General features: G+C 40.5%; 2 protein-coding genes across 3 annotated transcripts in view; one reads left to right on the top strand and one right to left on the bottom strand.

Moving 5' to 3' along the window:
* Positions 1 to 13,251, bottom strand: part of DHX29 (DExH-box helicase 29) — a 30,642-nt gene extending 17,391 nt beyond the window's left edge. The window contains exons 1-14 of the mRNA XM_058826252.1: positions 13,070 to 13,251; positions 10,253 to 10,326; positions 8,847 to 8,960; positions 8,155 to 8,284; positions 7,637 to 7,779; positions 6,674 to 6,799; positions 6,082 to 6,208; positions 5,652 to 5,813; positions 4,080 to 4,245; positions 3,013 to 3,136; positions 2,027 to 2,623; positions 1,183 to 1,326; positions 911 to 1,087; positions 160 to 300 (exon numbers count right to left, since the gene is read on the bottom strand). Coding sequence (XP_058682235.1) covers positions 160 to 300; positions 911 to 1,087; positions 1,183 to 1,326; positions 2,027 to 2,623; positions 3,013 to 3,136; positions 4,080 to 4,245; positions 5,652 to 5,813; positions 6,082 to 6,208; positions 6,674 to 6,799; positions 7,637 to 7,779; positions 8,155 to 8,284; positions 8,847 to 8,960; positions 10,253 to 10,326; positions 13,070 to 13,241 — 2,397 coding nt within the window. The 5' untranslated portion in view covers positions 13,242 to 13,251. The remainder of the gene's footprint in view (positions 1 to 159; positions 301 to 910; positions 1,088 to 1,182; positions 1,327 to 2,026; positions 2,624 to 3,012; positions 3,137 to 4,079; positions 4,246 to 5,651; positions 5,814 to 6,081; positions 6,209 to 6,673; positions 6,800 to 7,636; positions 7,780 to 8,154; positions 8,285 to 8,846; positions 8,961 to 10,252; positions 10,327 to 13,069) is intronic.
* Positions 13,252 to 13,386: 135 nt separating this feature from the next.
* The window catches only part of MTREX (Mtr4 exosome RNA helicase), a 42,131-nt gene continuing 38,862 nt past the window's right edge, over positions 13,387 to 16,655 (top strand). The window contains exons 1-4 of one of the 2 annotated variants that reach the window (XR_009280717.1): positions 13,387 to 13,758; positions 14,477 to 14,608; positions 15,296 to 15,362; positions 16,589 to 16,651. Coding sequence is in view for 1 of the 2 variants with exons in the window: in XM_058864638.1 (XP_058720621.1) it covers positions 13,643 to 13,758; positions 14,477 to 14,608; positions 15,296 to 15,362; positions 16,589 to 16,651 (378 nt within the window). In the remaining variant the exon portion in view is untranslated. The remainder of the gene's footprint in view (positions 13,759 to 14,476; positions 14,609 to 15,295; positions 15,363 to 16,588; positions 16,652 to 16,655) is intronic. The other variant, XM_058864638.1, reaches the window with a different exon arrangement.

The raw sequence follows: 16,655 nt of genomic DNA, 5'->3' as shown, positions 1-16,655 counted from the left end.
CATAAATATTAGTAGGAGCACCATGGTGCCTATTTTTTATAAACTGAAAGAATATTTGATATTCTACAATCCAGCCATATAAAATTCAAAGGAATCAAAATTATTAAATAATAAAAAACCCCAAGGATTCCAAGACAAAACTAAAAATGCCTGTTTCACCTGGTGCTTTGTAGTGGTTCCTCCTTTACCAGTAATATTTATTGTTACTTCCTCCTCTTCCTCCAAGAACTTCTGACAATATTCTGAATCTTTCTCCAAAACATAGCCAGTTGCTTCAATTACATCTTCAACATGGAAAACCTTTAGTGAAAATTCAAAGACAAAACACGAAGCATGTAAAAAACCAATCACTTTTGGTGAGAAAGCAACCATTCTCACTTTTTAAGGCTTACATAACAAAGTTGAACACAGTATGCCTTAATGTTGTAATAAATCTTGCAAATTACAACTTAAACTGTCTTATGATTTTTTTAAAATCTAATCTTAGAGATGCTACAAGTTTATTAATGGGCTTCTCCACCTGATCACTGCACAACCTTTACCATAGCCTATATAGCCTGCACAAAAAAACAGTGACAAAGTTACAGGGGGTGTGGGAGGAATTCTTTAATGCTTTCCTTTCTACCTAGGCTGAACAGAGAAAAAATCACAGTGTTACTGATGGACTGACTGTAATCAATAAATCCATCACAAAAAATAGGACAGCTATGTACTCCAAAGCCCTGAAGCTATTCTATATTTTCATAAAAGAAAAAGGACTGTAAGTCTTTGAAATAGCTATTTTAAGATCTCTATTCCTGGTTTAAAAAAGAAAAAAGTGATATAGATATATTGCCTATATACTAACCAGGTAAACCCTGTATACATACATATGAAGTGTATTGCATAATCAAAATAAACATCTACCTACCTCAACTGGATAGCTCCTCCCTGAGATCCTTAAAATGGGACAGTGTGAGAAATAGCTGGAAAACTTCTCACTGTCTACAGTGGCGCTCATTAAAATCAGGTGCAGGTCTGCACGCTTGTGCAAGATCTCTCTCAGAATAACTAGCAAAAAATCAGACTGGACACTTCTTTCATGTACCTAGAATTAGAAAAACAGATCTATAAGCAAGAATTTAGTACAGGTCAAGGCCCAGAATAACTGTAATTTCTGCAAAATAGTAAAGAACTGATAACCTCATCTACAATAATATGAGATATACTTGACAGGAGACCATCTTCTTGAAGTTTACGAAGCAGGACACCTGTTGTACAGTACAGCAGTCTGGTGGCTTCTCCTGTCCTTGATTCCATACGAATTTGATATCCACACAGGGAATTCTTAAAAAAAATAAATTAAACATAAAGAATGACTTAAAATAACATACAAGCTAATAGTATTCAAAATTAAGTAAAACTTAGTGGCTGTCAGATTCCGACACCACACAAGTGCTAATTAAGTAGTAGAGTGAATGACTGCCACACTTCCATACAAGTGCTTTGCTTTGCTAAGAAAGGAAGAGTACATGAAATTTATCCAAAGTGGCAAAGAGCTAGTAAAATCAGGATTGTTTTTAGGACTCTTTGACAGTTTCAAAAATATTTTTGCATTAATTCCCATAACAAATACAGGACTTCAGCTTTCTTCAAATAAAATAACTAATGTTGGAAAGAGCCTCTCTCAAAGCATGGCCTCACTCAAGGCCAGAATGGATTGCTCAGAGCCTTATTCAGGGGACTTCACTTCATCCCTGGTGATAGTGATGCAACAGTCCCTAGGCAACCTAATCTTTGACCATTCCAGCTAAGAAACACTAGTGCTTTACATCAGCCTCTGAAGATTTTAAAAATCATATATGGATACCTTCAGGTTCACAGATGACAAGACAAAAAGAAACAACTTGCATACCAAGAAGTCCTTTTCAAGAGAAAATAACATCTAATTGTTTGGTTGTATAAGGAAAAATGTTCTCACTTTTTGTAAACAATCCAGCCCCCTGCATTTGATCACGACATGCAAAGGAATTAAGACACTTCTTACTTTTCCTCCTGGTCCTGATTCGCAGCCCAGCTCTTCACAAACCCTTGTTGCCAGACTCACTGCTGAGATTCTTCGGGGTTGTGTGCAAACGACATTGCATTTTTTTGATCCTTCGTCTAGCAGCAAGTCTTCTAACAAGAAATGGGGCACCTGGGTACTCTTCCCACTGCCTGTTTCTCCAGCGACAACAACTACTCGATGTTTTTTGAGAGTTTCTACAATCGAGTATCTGTGCTTAAACACAGGTAACTCCTGTCTCTCTTTCAGAAGCCTCTGGTATCTAGAGGAACTCTGCAGCTTCTTAAACAAAATCCTTGAAGGTTCCAAATTATCTGCATCTGAGGTCTCAAGGGAGAGACTTCTGATGTCCTCATCAGAAACTAAGTTTTCCCAGGAATCTTCAGGACCCTCAGATAGTTTCGGCTGGTTTTCAGACTGTAGCTGTTGCTGCTGTTTGAGTTTGTTTAACAATTTAGCAATAAAGGTATCACGTGGCTTGTTGGTTTCTATCTTGCTTTCTTCTTCCTTTTTCTTTTCAATATCCCTCCATTCTAGCCAGACATCTCGATAGGTAGGAGGAAGCAACTGATGAACTGACTTCAGGAGCACAAAGCAGAAAAAAATTACATTAGGTACTACTTATTAGTATCACTAATACTTTATGTGTAAACAAACACAGACGATTTGACAAAAAATAAGTAGGAAACCATTCTAGAAGCAGAAACTATGAGAGCAGTCATAAATGTCAAGAATGCATCTTCATTTTCAATTTGCTTTCAGTTTTTAGAAGACTGAAGGTAGTTTTATCAAAAAATATCACTTCTGTATGCTGCAAAGCATATGCACAATTAGACAAACTCTAACAAATCTGTAACAGAAGCAAAGAATTTAATGGGAAATACTACATGAAACTACTTTTGGAACTTTAGAAAAAAGTGCAGAGGCAGATTTGAAGCCAAGAACAGAAATACTGCTCAGAAACTTACCTGTCCTTTAGTTAAATGGTAGAGTGCCAAAGTAGCAGCTAGATGTTGTGCTTGCATACTATCTTCTGTTACGATTGTAGGACACATTGCCATTACATCATCTGATGACTTGATAATCCTGACCCTTAAAGAAAAATTTCAAAAGCAGTTATCAGAATTTTTTGCAACCGATACATGATGTAACATTTTTCAGCAAATATTCCAGCACTGAATTTGTGGGGCTTTTTTTTCTCTTCACAAACATCTCAATTTTCTTCAATGCAGAAATGTTTATATACATACAGATCACCACCAAGGATAGGTACCTTTGAAGAAAGACTCAATGTTTGTGTGTTTGTAACTATTAAGGATAGATCAAGATGATATTTAATGACCTACTAAGATGCAAACATCTGTTTAACAGATCAACAGCAGTCAGAGCAGCAGCCAAATTTCCCATATTCTTAGGGGTGGCAATCTGTTAGTAGTTTTTAGCTTGAGCAAGAAAACAAGCTCTTTTACTTGGTTCCTTCAAGAAACATTGCTTATTTATAACTTTATTCACACATGGTAATATTCTACTCTATAGCTCTGTGTTTTAGACTTAAATTTCTTTTAGGAAATGAAAAGTAAGATACTGCAATGTTTTGCCCATAAATTTATGATTGCTTTGATAAAAATTTATAACTTCCACTTTATTTTAAAGTTTCCAGAAGGGTTTTGGTATTCATAAACTTAAATCTCTGATTTAATATGTTACCTTAAATAAGAATACCAAACATAAATTGCTCAAATCTATCTCACAGGGCTGCTTCAGGCTAATATTTCATTCAGCAGTACACAAATAAAAAACCCTTATTATCCATGCTTCATGGGATCATTCACTAGAATCTTATTTTTGTGATTTGGTCTAGGCTAAGCATCACTTTTGCAGAGCTATCAAGAGTAAAGTACCTCCCTGATGGACTAAAAAAGGGTTTGGTAAACACACTATCAATATAAATCTCTATCAAAAAGAAACAATTGACTAGAATGTTTATTTCCCAATCAATCAATAGGCAAGTGTAAAGATTACAGGAAATACATACCTACATTTCCAGTATTTTCCAACGGGAATTTTTTCAAAAGCAGGATTTGGGCTCTTTGGAAAATTCTTTCTGCACCAGTCAATCAAAAATTGTTTTGGAGATTTACCAGTCCAGCTTCGAGCACTATAATCAAAATTTCTTATATCTAGTGGATCCTTTTTTTTCACTGCAAGAGCAGAAAAGCACATTTTAAAGCCTCTTAAAGTCTATTTTACATTCCTTTGAAATTATTTTTACCTTTTACTCACATATATTTAACTAGACAGCACAATTTTCTGAAGTGTTTTGTAGAAACACAGGTACTGATGATACATGACAGAAACTTCTGCTTTTCCTACAGAAGGCACTATTAATGGCAGTATTTTGTTATCTTTGATCAGCCAATAATTTTAGAAGTTTAATTAAAGTTTGATTATTACAAAATATTTTAACCATTTGAAAGCTTACAATTGAAACAGTTTAAAAATATGAGAATGTGACTGAAACAGACACTAGCCCTACAACTGAAATCTAATTTTTAAGACATGACAGCATGACAAAAATAGCTTTTGATGTAATCTGCTAAAACAAGTACAGTTCCTTTAAAGTCAGCTTGGTCAGTGAGACAGACTGTATGCAGATGACACTGAGTTGGGTGGGAGTGCTGATCTGCTGGAAGGCTCTGCAGAGGGATCAGGACAGGCTGGATCAATGGGCTGAGGCCAATGGTGTGAGGTTCAACAAGGCCCAGTGCTGGCTCCTGCCCTTGGGTCACAACAACCCCAGGCAGCTCCACAGGCTGGGGCAGAGTGGCTGGAAAGGACCTGAGGGTGCTGGTGGCAGCAGCTGAACATGAGCCAGGCTGTGCCCAGGTGGCCAAGAAGGCCAATGGCATCCTGGCCTGGCTCAGCAATAGTGTGGCCAGCAGGAGCAGGGCAGGGATTGTCCCCCTGTCCTGGGCACTGGTGAGGCCACACCTCGAGTGCTGTGTCCAGTTCTGGGCCCTGAGTGCAGGAAAGACACTGAGGGGCTGGAGTGAGTCCAGAGAAGGGCAGGGGAGCTGGGGCAGGGTCTGGAGCACAAGTGCTGTGAGGAGCAGCTGAGGGAGCTGGGGGTGTTTAGCCTGGAGAAAAGGAGGCTCAGGAGTGACCTTATCACTCTCCACAACTGCCTGAAAGGAGAGTGTGGTCAGGTGGGGGTCAGCCTTTTCTCCCAGGCAACAAGTGATACGTCAATCTGCTTCAGGGGAGGTTCAGGCTAGACATTAGGAGGGAATTATTCACTGAAGAGCTGTTAGGCATTGGACTGGGCTGCCCAAGGAGATGTAGGAGTCACCATCCCTGGAGGTGTTTAAGGAATAACTGGACTGTGCACCCAGTGCCATGGTCTAGTGGACATGGTGGTGTTTGGTCACAGGCTGGACTCAACCTCAGAGGTCTTTTCCAAACTAATTGGTTCTGTGGTAGTCCACCTTCTTTTCCCACAGTCAGAGCTTGTTCACTCAGCATTGCAAACCTAGAGAAACAAGAACTAATTCTGGAAATTTGTGGTATGATTCAAGCTTGAATCATCACTGAACTACTTTCAACACACCTTTGTCTTCCTTTGCAGCACCATCAGGTTTTTCAAGCAAGCTCAAATCCAAAGTGGTTTCTTGAGGTTGAGGTGAGGGAGTTTTTTTCTTTTCACTTTGCTGTTGGTTTGAAATCTTTATAGCTGGATTAAATACTGGATGTTCCTCGAGTACTGCCATTTCTGTCAGAGAGAGAATATAACTTATACCTGCCAACTGCTTAAAAATCAGCTTAATTAATTCATACTGAGTACCCAAAACCAGAATTAGTGAAATGTTACTGAATTTCTGGAATTTGTCTGGGAAAGAACAGATTCAGAGAAGCCTTCACTTCACAGAGTGGCATAAAATATAATTAAATCATCCTCGATTAAACCTGACTCCAAGATTTAATTGCCTAACAAACATGGGGGCCAGAAAATAAAACACAGGTAACTTGCATAGCTCTACCTTGCTGAATTCTTCTTATTTTTTCTTGTGCTGCCTTCTGTCCTTGCTTGTCCTTGTCTTGCTTGGAGATGCTTGCTTGTTCTTTTGCTTCTAAAAGCTTGGCAGACAGATGTACATACCTCTCATTCTATTTCAAACAGAATTATTAATTGCAAGTTAAGTATGGTATGCTTGTCACTTTCAATGATAATACATAAAGTGCATAATAAAGTGCAGCTTTTTTATCCTTTATACCAAGCTTATACAATGGAGAAACAATGAGTTTTTATTTAACTAACAGTCAAGACCTCCCACAATTTGATAGTAACTCACTCAATCTCACGGAAATATATTTTAAATTTTTCTTTACAGCACATTACATTCAACATTTTGAACGCAGTACGAGTAATATGGGAAAGGAAAAGCAACTTAGAAAAGAAGAAGCTTCAACAGATTTTCCTTCACTAGCTTGATACATTACTGGTAACATAGAAAAAGTTTTCAATCCCCAATTTGTAACACACAGATTTGTAACAACCAGATCCACCACAGGCAGATGTACCAGACATATCAGTTTTTAGACAGACTTCTATGAAGCATTATTCTGTCTTACTGGGTCAAATTTTTCTTCATCTGTCTCTTTCACAGACTCATCCTTCTCTTCATCACTTTGTTGCTCAGCATATCGCAAAATCCATTCCTTCATAGTCAATTCTTTCTCTTTCCTCACATTCATTTCCTGCAAAGAGCAATATAAGTTAAAAGTAATGATAAAGTATGTGAAAGCAATGCTTTTTTTCTCCAGTACCCAGGAACTACTGTCAAGGTTTTATATATAAAAAACATATATAGACATATAACAAGAAAAAAGGAACCAAGTTTTCCCAACAAGGGTGAATATCCCACTACACACCGAAATACATCTTAACATAGAATAACTATAATTACTGTAAGGAGTGAAATAATTTGCAGGGAATATTTTTGTTTTCTAACTTAGGACTCAATAACCACAGAAATTAGAACACTGACAGTACATAGGCAGACTTAAACCCTCATGAGTCGTATAGAGTGCCACATGAACATAAACAGAATAAACCTATTATAGGCTAAAATGAAGAACTTAAGCTATAGAATCATAGAATGGTTTGCATTGGGAGGGACCTTAGAGGTCATCTAGTTCCAACCCCCGCCTGCTATAGGCTGGGACAACTCCCACTAGACCAGGATGGTCAGAGCCCCATCCAACCTGGCCTTAAGCACTGCCAGGAATAGCGTATCAGCAGCTGCTTTGGGCAACCTCCTCCAGCGTCTCATCACCCTCACAGAAAATAATTTCTTCGTAACACCTAATCTAAGTCTCATGAGATTATCTGTGTTTTACCACAAAAACCTTCTAGACTCCACAGGAAAAACACCTTTAAATTACCATTCCACTGAAATTAAAATGCAGGTGACAATTATTATCACAAGCTTTCCACATCAGTGTTGGAAATCAATGCAACTCCTGTATTTTAGACAGTTTTGCTCTTTCTTCCCCCCACCACCCCAAGTAACCACAAATTAGATTTTCAATTACCTTAGTTTCAGGGCCATTTTCTTTCTTTTTATTATCTTCTAGGTGAGGCGGCATTCCACGTTGTGACAAAGCAGAATAAAATTTTGCTCTAGGTTTCTGCTGCTGTTCTTCAAATTGCTGGCTAAAACCTTCAGGCAAGGCATCTTCAAAATAAAAAAAAATACAAAACATGTCACAGAAAATACCAATAATAATTACATAAAAATATTTTAAACTGTGTTGGGAAACAACTAGAAGAACACAAAATTAAATAAAAATTAGGCTTTAGCATTTATGTAAGATAGGATGTTTGATGGTGGGACTTCCACAGAACTCCAAGTATAGCAACAGGAAGACCACAAGACTTCATACACTAAAATATCCCAGAATCAGTCAGCTGTGCACCTAGGAGAGGAACGCTTGCAACTGTTAGTCTTAGAGAAACATTGTATTTAATTGTTATTATGAAATTGTAATGCTACTGCTTAGCAAATGCTATTTCTCTTCTGTCAAAAACTATATTCTGTCACCACACTCACCATTGGGAAGGTTTAAACAAAGCCAATCAAGTGCAGAATGGAGATCACCACCATATAGAAGTGTATTTTTCATTGCTTCTTCAATGTGCTCAGTCTTAAAAGAGAACTTTTGTAAAGCCATGTATACATCCTATAAATAAGAGAGCCAATAAAGATTACAATTTAATCTAGCAATCTAATATAGGCTTGCAAAATTCTATTTCCCACATATCAGAAAGCCAGAACTAAAGGGAGATAAAAACATCAATTGCATTTAAGCAGAAAATTCTGTTTTGCAGAATTTATATTTTCTTTTTAAGTACGCATGCATAGGTATAAATAAATCTACATTCCTGCCTCTCTACACAATATATTTTGTAGGTAAATAAAGACATACCTGCAATTTTCCAGGTATATGGAGTCAAAAATGTAGGAAACCTGAAATATTCAGATTAAGTACTATTCCTCTATCTTGTTTGAAAGCTCATGATTTTAGTTCCTGAATCCATAAAGATATGTCTTTCCTAATAAGCATACTCCTTGATTTTACTGACTAATCATTAATGTAAGAACTGAAAAGCATGCTGTATTGGCTTGTACTGTACACAGTAAAAGCCAATTGTGTAATGCACACAAGTGTAATATGACATGTGATAAAACCTACAAAAGATAAACTTTAAATAAATAATAGAAAATAAAATTTTGAACTGTACCTGTAGTTTCTTTGCAGTTAGTCTTTTGGAAATCATTCCTTTGTCATCATTTTGGTTTTTATGGTTATTAATCACATCAATAATTCTTTTCTCCAAATTACCATTTATTGTTACCTGCAAAGAATAAAGGGGTTGGTAGAAGGTAAACATTGAAAGTTTTTATCCTTTTCACGACTAAGCATGTTACAATGCAGAAAGTTCTCCGCCATTCAAATTCCAATTTTTCAAGCTTAAACATCTTATGTTTAACATCTTATGTTTAAGCTTGAAAAATTGTAAGTGACTTAAACATCTCTTACGAAAAGGACACTTCCTTTTCTTATACAGGCTATATGCTTTTACTTGAAATAGAAGAGTTCATTCCTTATTACAAAGAAAGTCCATTTACATTTCCAAGGAAATTTAGTATGTTAAGGGAGATACTGTAAGTAAATTAAAACAAAATTCTACCAAAAAACCCAAGGCTTTTTTCCTCTGTTCATATAAAATAATTTGAACATCAAGATGCAATCTGTGATATCCTCCTGCCAAAACACCTTTAAAACCAAATTTAATATAATAAGTCTAATATTTGAAACTTCCAAAATATGAACAAACCTTTAGTTGCTACTAAGTTTGTTATATAACAAACTATCTCCTTTCTCTGACAGGAAGAAAGATCCATATACACAGCAGAAGTGCAGACTTAACTCTCAAGATAGTCTAGTCTTGCGTAGAAAGTACTATTTGTTATTTAAAAAAATACATTATCTTATGTAGCATTCCGGGGTTGCAGGATCATGTCCAGGGAGGCTACAGTTACCAGTGACCGACATGGGACTCAACCAGACCGGCTTCTGCCCAGGAAACCATTTATTCAACACAGGAACAAACTCAGCTTCGATCCAGAGACAGAGAGCCCCAGACAGAGGCAGGATGATGGGTTTTGTGGGACAGAACCAGGCTGGGGTTTAAGGTCGTGATCTAATAGGAACAGAGCAAGGGAGAAACCCCAGGGGCACAAACCCAATCACAACTCCCTGGACTGCCACCCCCACAGGGTGTAGAGTCCAGAATGGGGCAACTCTTCCTGGGCTCACAGGGCCCATCCCCCGCGGCACAAGAATGGAATTCCCTCTTCCCGGGCTTCAAAGCCACACCTCTCATTTTAACAATCCTTATCTGAAATTAAATCTTTGCCTCCCTGGGCTGGGGGGGGGCACTTCACAATCCTAGCCGGGTAATTTACACCTATTTCTTAAAGGACACTTAAAACCCTGAACAAAATCAAACTCTAAATGATCAATTGTCTCATACATCAATGCAGTTTTCATCCACAACATAATACTGAAAAAGACCTGAAGAATTATTTACTCAGCTAAAGCAGTACTATTAAAACCAAAATTGTTTTATGCAAAGATACTTGCCTTAAGAACAGATTTATCTAGATTTGCAGCAGCACTGGAATCTGTTGTTGAACCAAAACTGTAAGTTTTTGGACCTGCAAATTGCAAATGATCATCAATTACACAAAATCCACAGAGAATATTGCTTAAGATAGCTATAGCAGACCTAACATAATACAGGTACTATTACACTAACTTGCCAGAAACTTGCAGGTAAATAACAATAACAGTAATCAAGAAAGACCTTCAATAAGGAATAGTGAAGACAGCTATGATTCTTGGCAGCCAAAATATAAAATTCAAAGGGTATAATGAGAGGAAATGGGATTGACTTCACTCTCTGAACACAGAAAAATGATTGCCAAATAGGGAAGTAAATGGCAGTACAAAACAAGCAAGGCTGTCGAGGATTTTTTATTACAAAGGGCATAGCTATGTAACAGAACCCTTTGCCACTAAAGCTATGGACAGTGGACATTTACTGAGGCACAAGAGCAGACAGAACAGCTTTGAAGTAAAGAAATCAACTGGTATGGGAGAGCATTGGAAAAAGAAATACATCTGGTTCAGGGAGACCCTCAGCCAAAGCTGCACAAAGAGCCTGTAAGAATATCCCACAGCATGTCTGATCTGTTCTTACCTAGATATTCAATTTTGTCCCCTACCTAGAAAAGGGCACTGGCTTACAGAAGCCTCTGGTCTGCTCTGGTATTCTTAAATACTTTTCATTTAACATCTATTAAAAAAACCAAACCCTAATTATCGGCAACTGAGAGATGGGGACATCCAAGTTGATACCAGAAGCCAATTTTATTGAGTATACAAGGCATTTATAGAGGGTTTTACTTGTATAGGACTTACAAGGGTTCTATTTTTGGTAACAATCTCGCCTTGGGTACACATTCTTCATGATATCACTTCACCTGGTAACATTATCTTATCACAAAGTTTCACAAAGTGCTTATTGGTCACTTATTGCCCAGGGAGCACTTACCTGTATTTGTCTCTCCCACATCAGGCCCAAGATACCAGGCTCCCTTATCAGTTCTTATTGTATTCTCTCTCTGTTCCCCATACCTAATTCAAAAAACTATTTCTTGTCATTAGAAAGACAAAACAGAGCTTGCTGTTGAATTTCATGAATTTCAGAGCACATATACTGTGTCTGGTACTGCACAGGCAGAAACAAACTGGGTAAGGCCACAGCTACCTCCTAGCAAGTGGGCTTGGCAGCTCATGCGTGCTGACCTGCCTGCAGAACAGCTCCGGGAGAGCCTGCTTTCAGATCAGACCAGGTTTTGGTAACTGCCTTTCAGAAAAAAGTACAGTCCCCTCTGGTCAGGAGATACAAACAGCTGTCAGCATTCAGGATCTACTCACTGGCACTTACCAGTGGGCTCTTCAGAATATACCAAATTAGCTTTCACTTACACTAATTTGTCATCACAGTTTACAGCCTGAGAGAGTAGCAGGATATTTTCTGAAGAGGATTGAGCACCATGGTTATTGGAAGAATAGAAGACACAAGAAATACAGTTAGTAGAGCCCACTCTTGTAAAAGCAGAACACATGAATAGGTTCAGGGAATTTATATTAGTAGATAATAAGACTTTTTCTTAACAAGCGGGAATCTCAGATGCCCTGACCATTGCATGATTTGCTCATGGTCTGAAATACAACCCATTACAATGTCACATGGTATCTGAGATACTTCTGGCAAAGCTGGGTTATTGAAGACAGATGAAAATCTCACAGTGCTTCAGAATAACAGTTTTTCAGACTGCACTCAGAACAGTCATCTCGCATCTTATCTTACACCATAGAAATGCCTCCAGCCCTGTAACCTGTCTTCCAAGACATAAAAAATCCCAAAATAGTTCCAAATCCACGTTATGTTTATTTTGATAATACCCAGACAAAAAATCAGAAGCTCTGGGAAAGTGCCTTCCTAACACTTGCTTCACAAGAACTGCTGATAATCTAATACCAAGACTTTCTGTAATTAACTCAACACATCGATGCCACCAATGCTTATCAGCTCAGGGACACCCATGGCAGCAGAATCACTGAATAGTTGGAAAGGACCTCTAGAGATCATCCAACCCGGTACAGCAGAAACACCTAGAGCAGGCGATACAGGAATGAATCCAGGTAAGTTCTGCATGTCTCCAGAGAGAGAAACTCCATGACCTCTCTGGGCAGCCTGTTCCAGTGCCCTGCCACCCTCAGAGTACAGGAGCTCTTCGTCCTGTTGAGGTGAAACTTGTCGTGTTGAAGTTTGTGTCTATTGCTGCTCATTCCGAGCACCACTGAAAAGTGTTTGGGACCATCCTCTTGGCATGTATCTTTGAAATATTTATATACATTTATGTGGGCCCCGCTCAGTGTCCTCTGCACAGGCCCAGCTCCCTCAGTCTCTCCTCATTAGAAGTTGCATCATCTTTGTGACCGAAGTGTGACCCACTAGACCATCTCCAGTTGCCCATCGTCTTATACTGAGGAACCCAAAACTGGACACAGGACACAAGACGTGGCCTCATTAGGCCCAGGGTGGGTGTCCCTCCCTTGACCAGCTAGGCAGGCAAGGCGGGCTGTAGCGGGGCCCAACCACATTAGGAGAATAATCCCAGCTGCGTCTCCCGACGCTGGGAAACACCAGCCCCAATGGCCGCCCTCTCCTCGTAACGCCGCGGTCCGCGGCAGCCACACCCTCAGGGACCCCCTGAGGACGCTGCCCCTCCAGCCATGGGAGCCTCAGCCATGGGAGCCTCAGCCGCGCGCACAGCCGCGCGTCCCTCTCCGGCACGGCCGCTCTGCGTGCTCCGCGGGTCGCGGTACCTTGTTTGACACGCGGCTCCTTGGAGACGGGTGCCGGTCGCGGCGGGGCGATCCGGCTGACCGGATCCGCAGCGGCGGCTACCCCGGCCTGCGCGGCGCGGGCGCGGGCGGTGGCGGTAGCGGCCGCATGAGCCGCGCTACCCGCGCGCTGCTTCTTGTTGCGGCCGCCCATGACGGTTCCCCCCGCCCTGCGCGCGCGCACATCCGGGTATCGAGCTCAGCGCACCGCCCCGCCGCCTCCCATTGGCCAGCAGCCGCCGCCTCCCATTGGCCAGTGCCCCGCGCGCAAGCGCGCAGGCCGCGCGGCCTGCGTCGGCTTTTCGCACATCACTTTTTAGGGCCGAAGAGCGAGGTGTGCCCTCAGTCGGAGCTCACACAGGTGGTCGGCATCGGGACCGAGATCCAGACCCGGACAGAAATCGAGATCGGGATCGAGCACGGGCCCTGTGGACGGCTACCGGTGCTAGAGCCGGCGGAAGTCTCAGTCCGTCCTCTGTGGGCGGGATCGGAAGGGCCCCTCTCGCGCGAAGTGTGCGGCCGCGCGCGGGGCATTGTAGGAGCGTGGCGGCTAAGATGGCGGAGGCCTTTGGGGATGAGCTCTTCAGCGTGTTCGAAGAGGACGCGGCCGCCGCTGCTTCTGTCGCCAAGAAGAACAAAACGGGCCCCGCCGAGGGCGCCAGGAGGCCGGGGTAAGGATGCGGAGTCGGGATGGGGCAAGGGTGGTAGCTGTAACGCCGCTATGGCGCTGGGGTGATGGCCGTAACGCTGGGCCCGGCTTCTGCCAGCGTGTTTGAGCTGTTGATCCCCCTCGGGACCTCGGGAATACCTGCCACTGTCTGAAGGGAGAGTACTAAAGGGGATGCAGCCAGGCTCTTCTTGATGGTGGGAGCAGTAGATAAGTTGCAATATGCGGAACTGGGTGCACATGAATAATTCACCTGAATAAGAGGAAAAACTTAAATGCATGGGTAGCTATGCACTGGAACAGATTGCTCAGAGTTTGTGGTCTTTCCTTTACTGGACACATTTAAGTACCATCTGAATCCACTCCTGTGCAATGTGCTCTAGGACTGCCCTGCTTGAGCAGGGAGTTTGGACCAGATGACCCGCTGTGGTCGCTTCCAGCCTGACCTATTCTGTAATTCTGTGACCCGCTTTCCCAGGATCCCTGGCTCTAAAGCTGTAGCCAGCCCTAGCTCTGTGGCCAGCTGGGGAGTGTGGGGACCTGGTGGCCAGCGTATCTGGGAACTGGGTGGAAATTCCACAGCTGTTTTTGAGTGTGAAGTTACCGGGGTTGGTCTCCAAGTGCAGTGGGATCACAGTTGCCTTTAGTGTGTCTGTTTTCTTTCCTGAAAATACATAAATAAATGAGGCAAAATCTAAATTTCTTGTGTGTTTATGTTGCAGAAAACGATTGGAAGAAAAACCTTCAGTACCAGCAATAGTCAAGCCAAAAAGGGAACTTGAGATTGATAGTACTGAAAATGTCATTTTGGGGAAAAAACCAAAATTGGAAGATATTTTATCAGAAGATGTTAAGTAAGTACTTGGTTTAAAGTGTAAGGTAGTCCTAGCAAACCACCCTGGTAAGCCATGTGCCAGTTGGGAACAGTGGATGTAAAGTAGTTTCATGGTGATTTCCTGCAAAGATGAATTTGCACAAGTTTGATTTTCCATTATCTGTTTAAGTGAGAATGTGCTGCCAATGCAGCCTCAGCAGTGTCATTTTAAAATAATACTGCACACTTAATAGTGTTTGCGGTAGCAAATGGTCATAAATTTGTAGTTTACTCATTTAAATTGGTGACTTGTGGTCAATGCCATCATGTTGATTTCACACGGAGCAGGAGATGAGCTGGGTGCACATGGGAGGAGCGCATGGGAGGTACCATGATGTTGAAGGACATAGTTGGCTTGGGATATAGTAAGAATAAATTTACAGTAAGACAAACAAGGGTTTTTGAGACATGTAAGGTGGTAACTGCATTGTAATTCAGTCTTTCATGTACTTTTTCTGAAGTTCAACATCATACTTTCTGTGAGAGGCTCATGAGAAGACTTCTCAAAACACTGTAAACAAAGGGTTGGTGTGTAGAAGCAAAAGAGAACCCGAGCCAACATTTTAAGTCATTTTCTATGTTAGTGGTATCAGTAAAATGTATACATCAGAAATAATCAAGAGGATTTTTGAGTAATTTTTGGCAATCCTAACTAATTTCTTTTTAGTCTGACAGATCTGATGCCTCAAGTAAAGGTGCAATCTGTGGAAACTGTTGAAGGTTGTACACATGAGGTGAGTGCAGTGAAAAAGCACATGAAAAATACAGACTTGTTACACCTAATTGTGTCTATCACTGTCAGTAGAGCAGTGTTCTTTATTCTGCTTGCAATTATTATATCACAGAACCATAAAATTTTTTAGTTTGGGAAAGGCCTTTGAAATCATTCAGTCCAACCATTAACCCAGCACTATCAAGCCCTTTCCTAAACCTTGGCACCCCAAGTGCCACATTTACACATCACTTAAATGGCTTCAGGGATGATATCCACTTTCCTGGGCAGGCTGGTCCAATGTTTGACAACTCTTTTCCAGTGTCCAGTCTTCCCATTCACAGTTTAACATTTCATATTCTCCTCTCCAAGACTTTCTTGTAAAGCAGATTACTGTTAAAAAATATATTTTGGTAAAAATGAAAAATTAGATATTTTATATGCAAAGTAATAAAAAACATCAATTTTCAAGTTGATAGACATAAATACAAATTGAAATATGAAAAATACAAATTATTAATGGTTTCTTAAATTGATGTTTTCTTGAATCATCCTGCATCCATATATGACTATCAGAAGGAGTTTGTGTGAGAATCAAATAAGAAAATTTCAATTTCCTTGTACTGTTACTGTCTTTTGCTTCTGTACTGTTTTCCAGAACTAACTCAAATTAATTAGGGTATGTTCAATAGCTCTGTACCATCAGACTTTTCTAACGAGGGAACTGTATATACAGTTGCTGATCAGGGCTCTAAAGCCCATGTGTATGTACTGTTTTTGTGATTTTGAGATGTCTGGTAAAGGTTTGCCATCACTCAGTAACTGAAGAGAGCTTACATATTTAAAGTGAATAAATATTAGATATTGGCCAGGAATGGGAATGGTACCAGTATAAATATGGTGTATTTGGAAAGGGAATGTTATCAGTGTGAGCTCACTAATTCCTTTGAACATGGCCAGAAGACATGATTGTGTCTTGGCTGAAAAGCTAGTGTTCCAAGGTAGGTGAAGCAATAATACCTCACACAATACAATAGGGATATCAGAGAAGTGAGAGAAGCAGCACTGTTGAGGCAGGAGAATAAAGAGATTGATTAAAAAATGCCTGAGAAGAAGGATTGACACATGAGCTTGTAGAAACAGGATAACAGAAATTAAAATTGGTTCTCATACACTTCACATTGCCAGAAATGTCACTGCTGTGGACACAGAGATCTGCAACTGTTTTATTTTAAATGTATTTCATAGGTTGCGCTTCCAGCAAATGAAGAATTCACAGGTCTGAAGCCAAGAACTGGAAAAGCTGCAAAAGTAT

This window comes from Poecile atricapillus, chromosome Z, assembly GCF_030490865.1.
Source record: "Poecile atricapillus isolate bPoeAtr1 chromosome Z, bPoeAtr1.hap1, whole genome shotgun sequence".
Taxonomy (NCBI): Eukaryota; Metazoa; Chordata; class Aves; order Passeriformes; family Paridae; genus Poecile; species Poecile atricapillus.
Note: the sequence above shows the minus strand (reverse complement) of the source record. Positions and strands in the feature narration are given on the sequence as shown.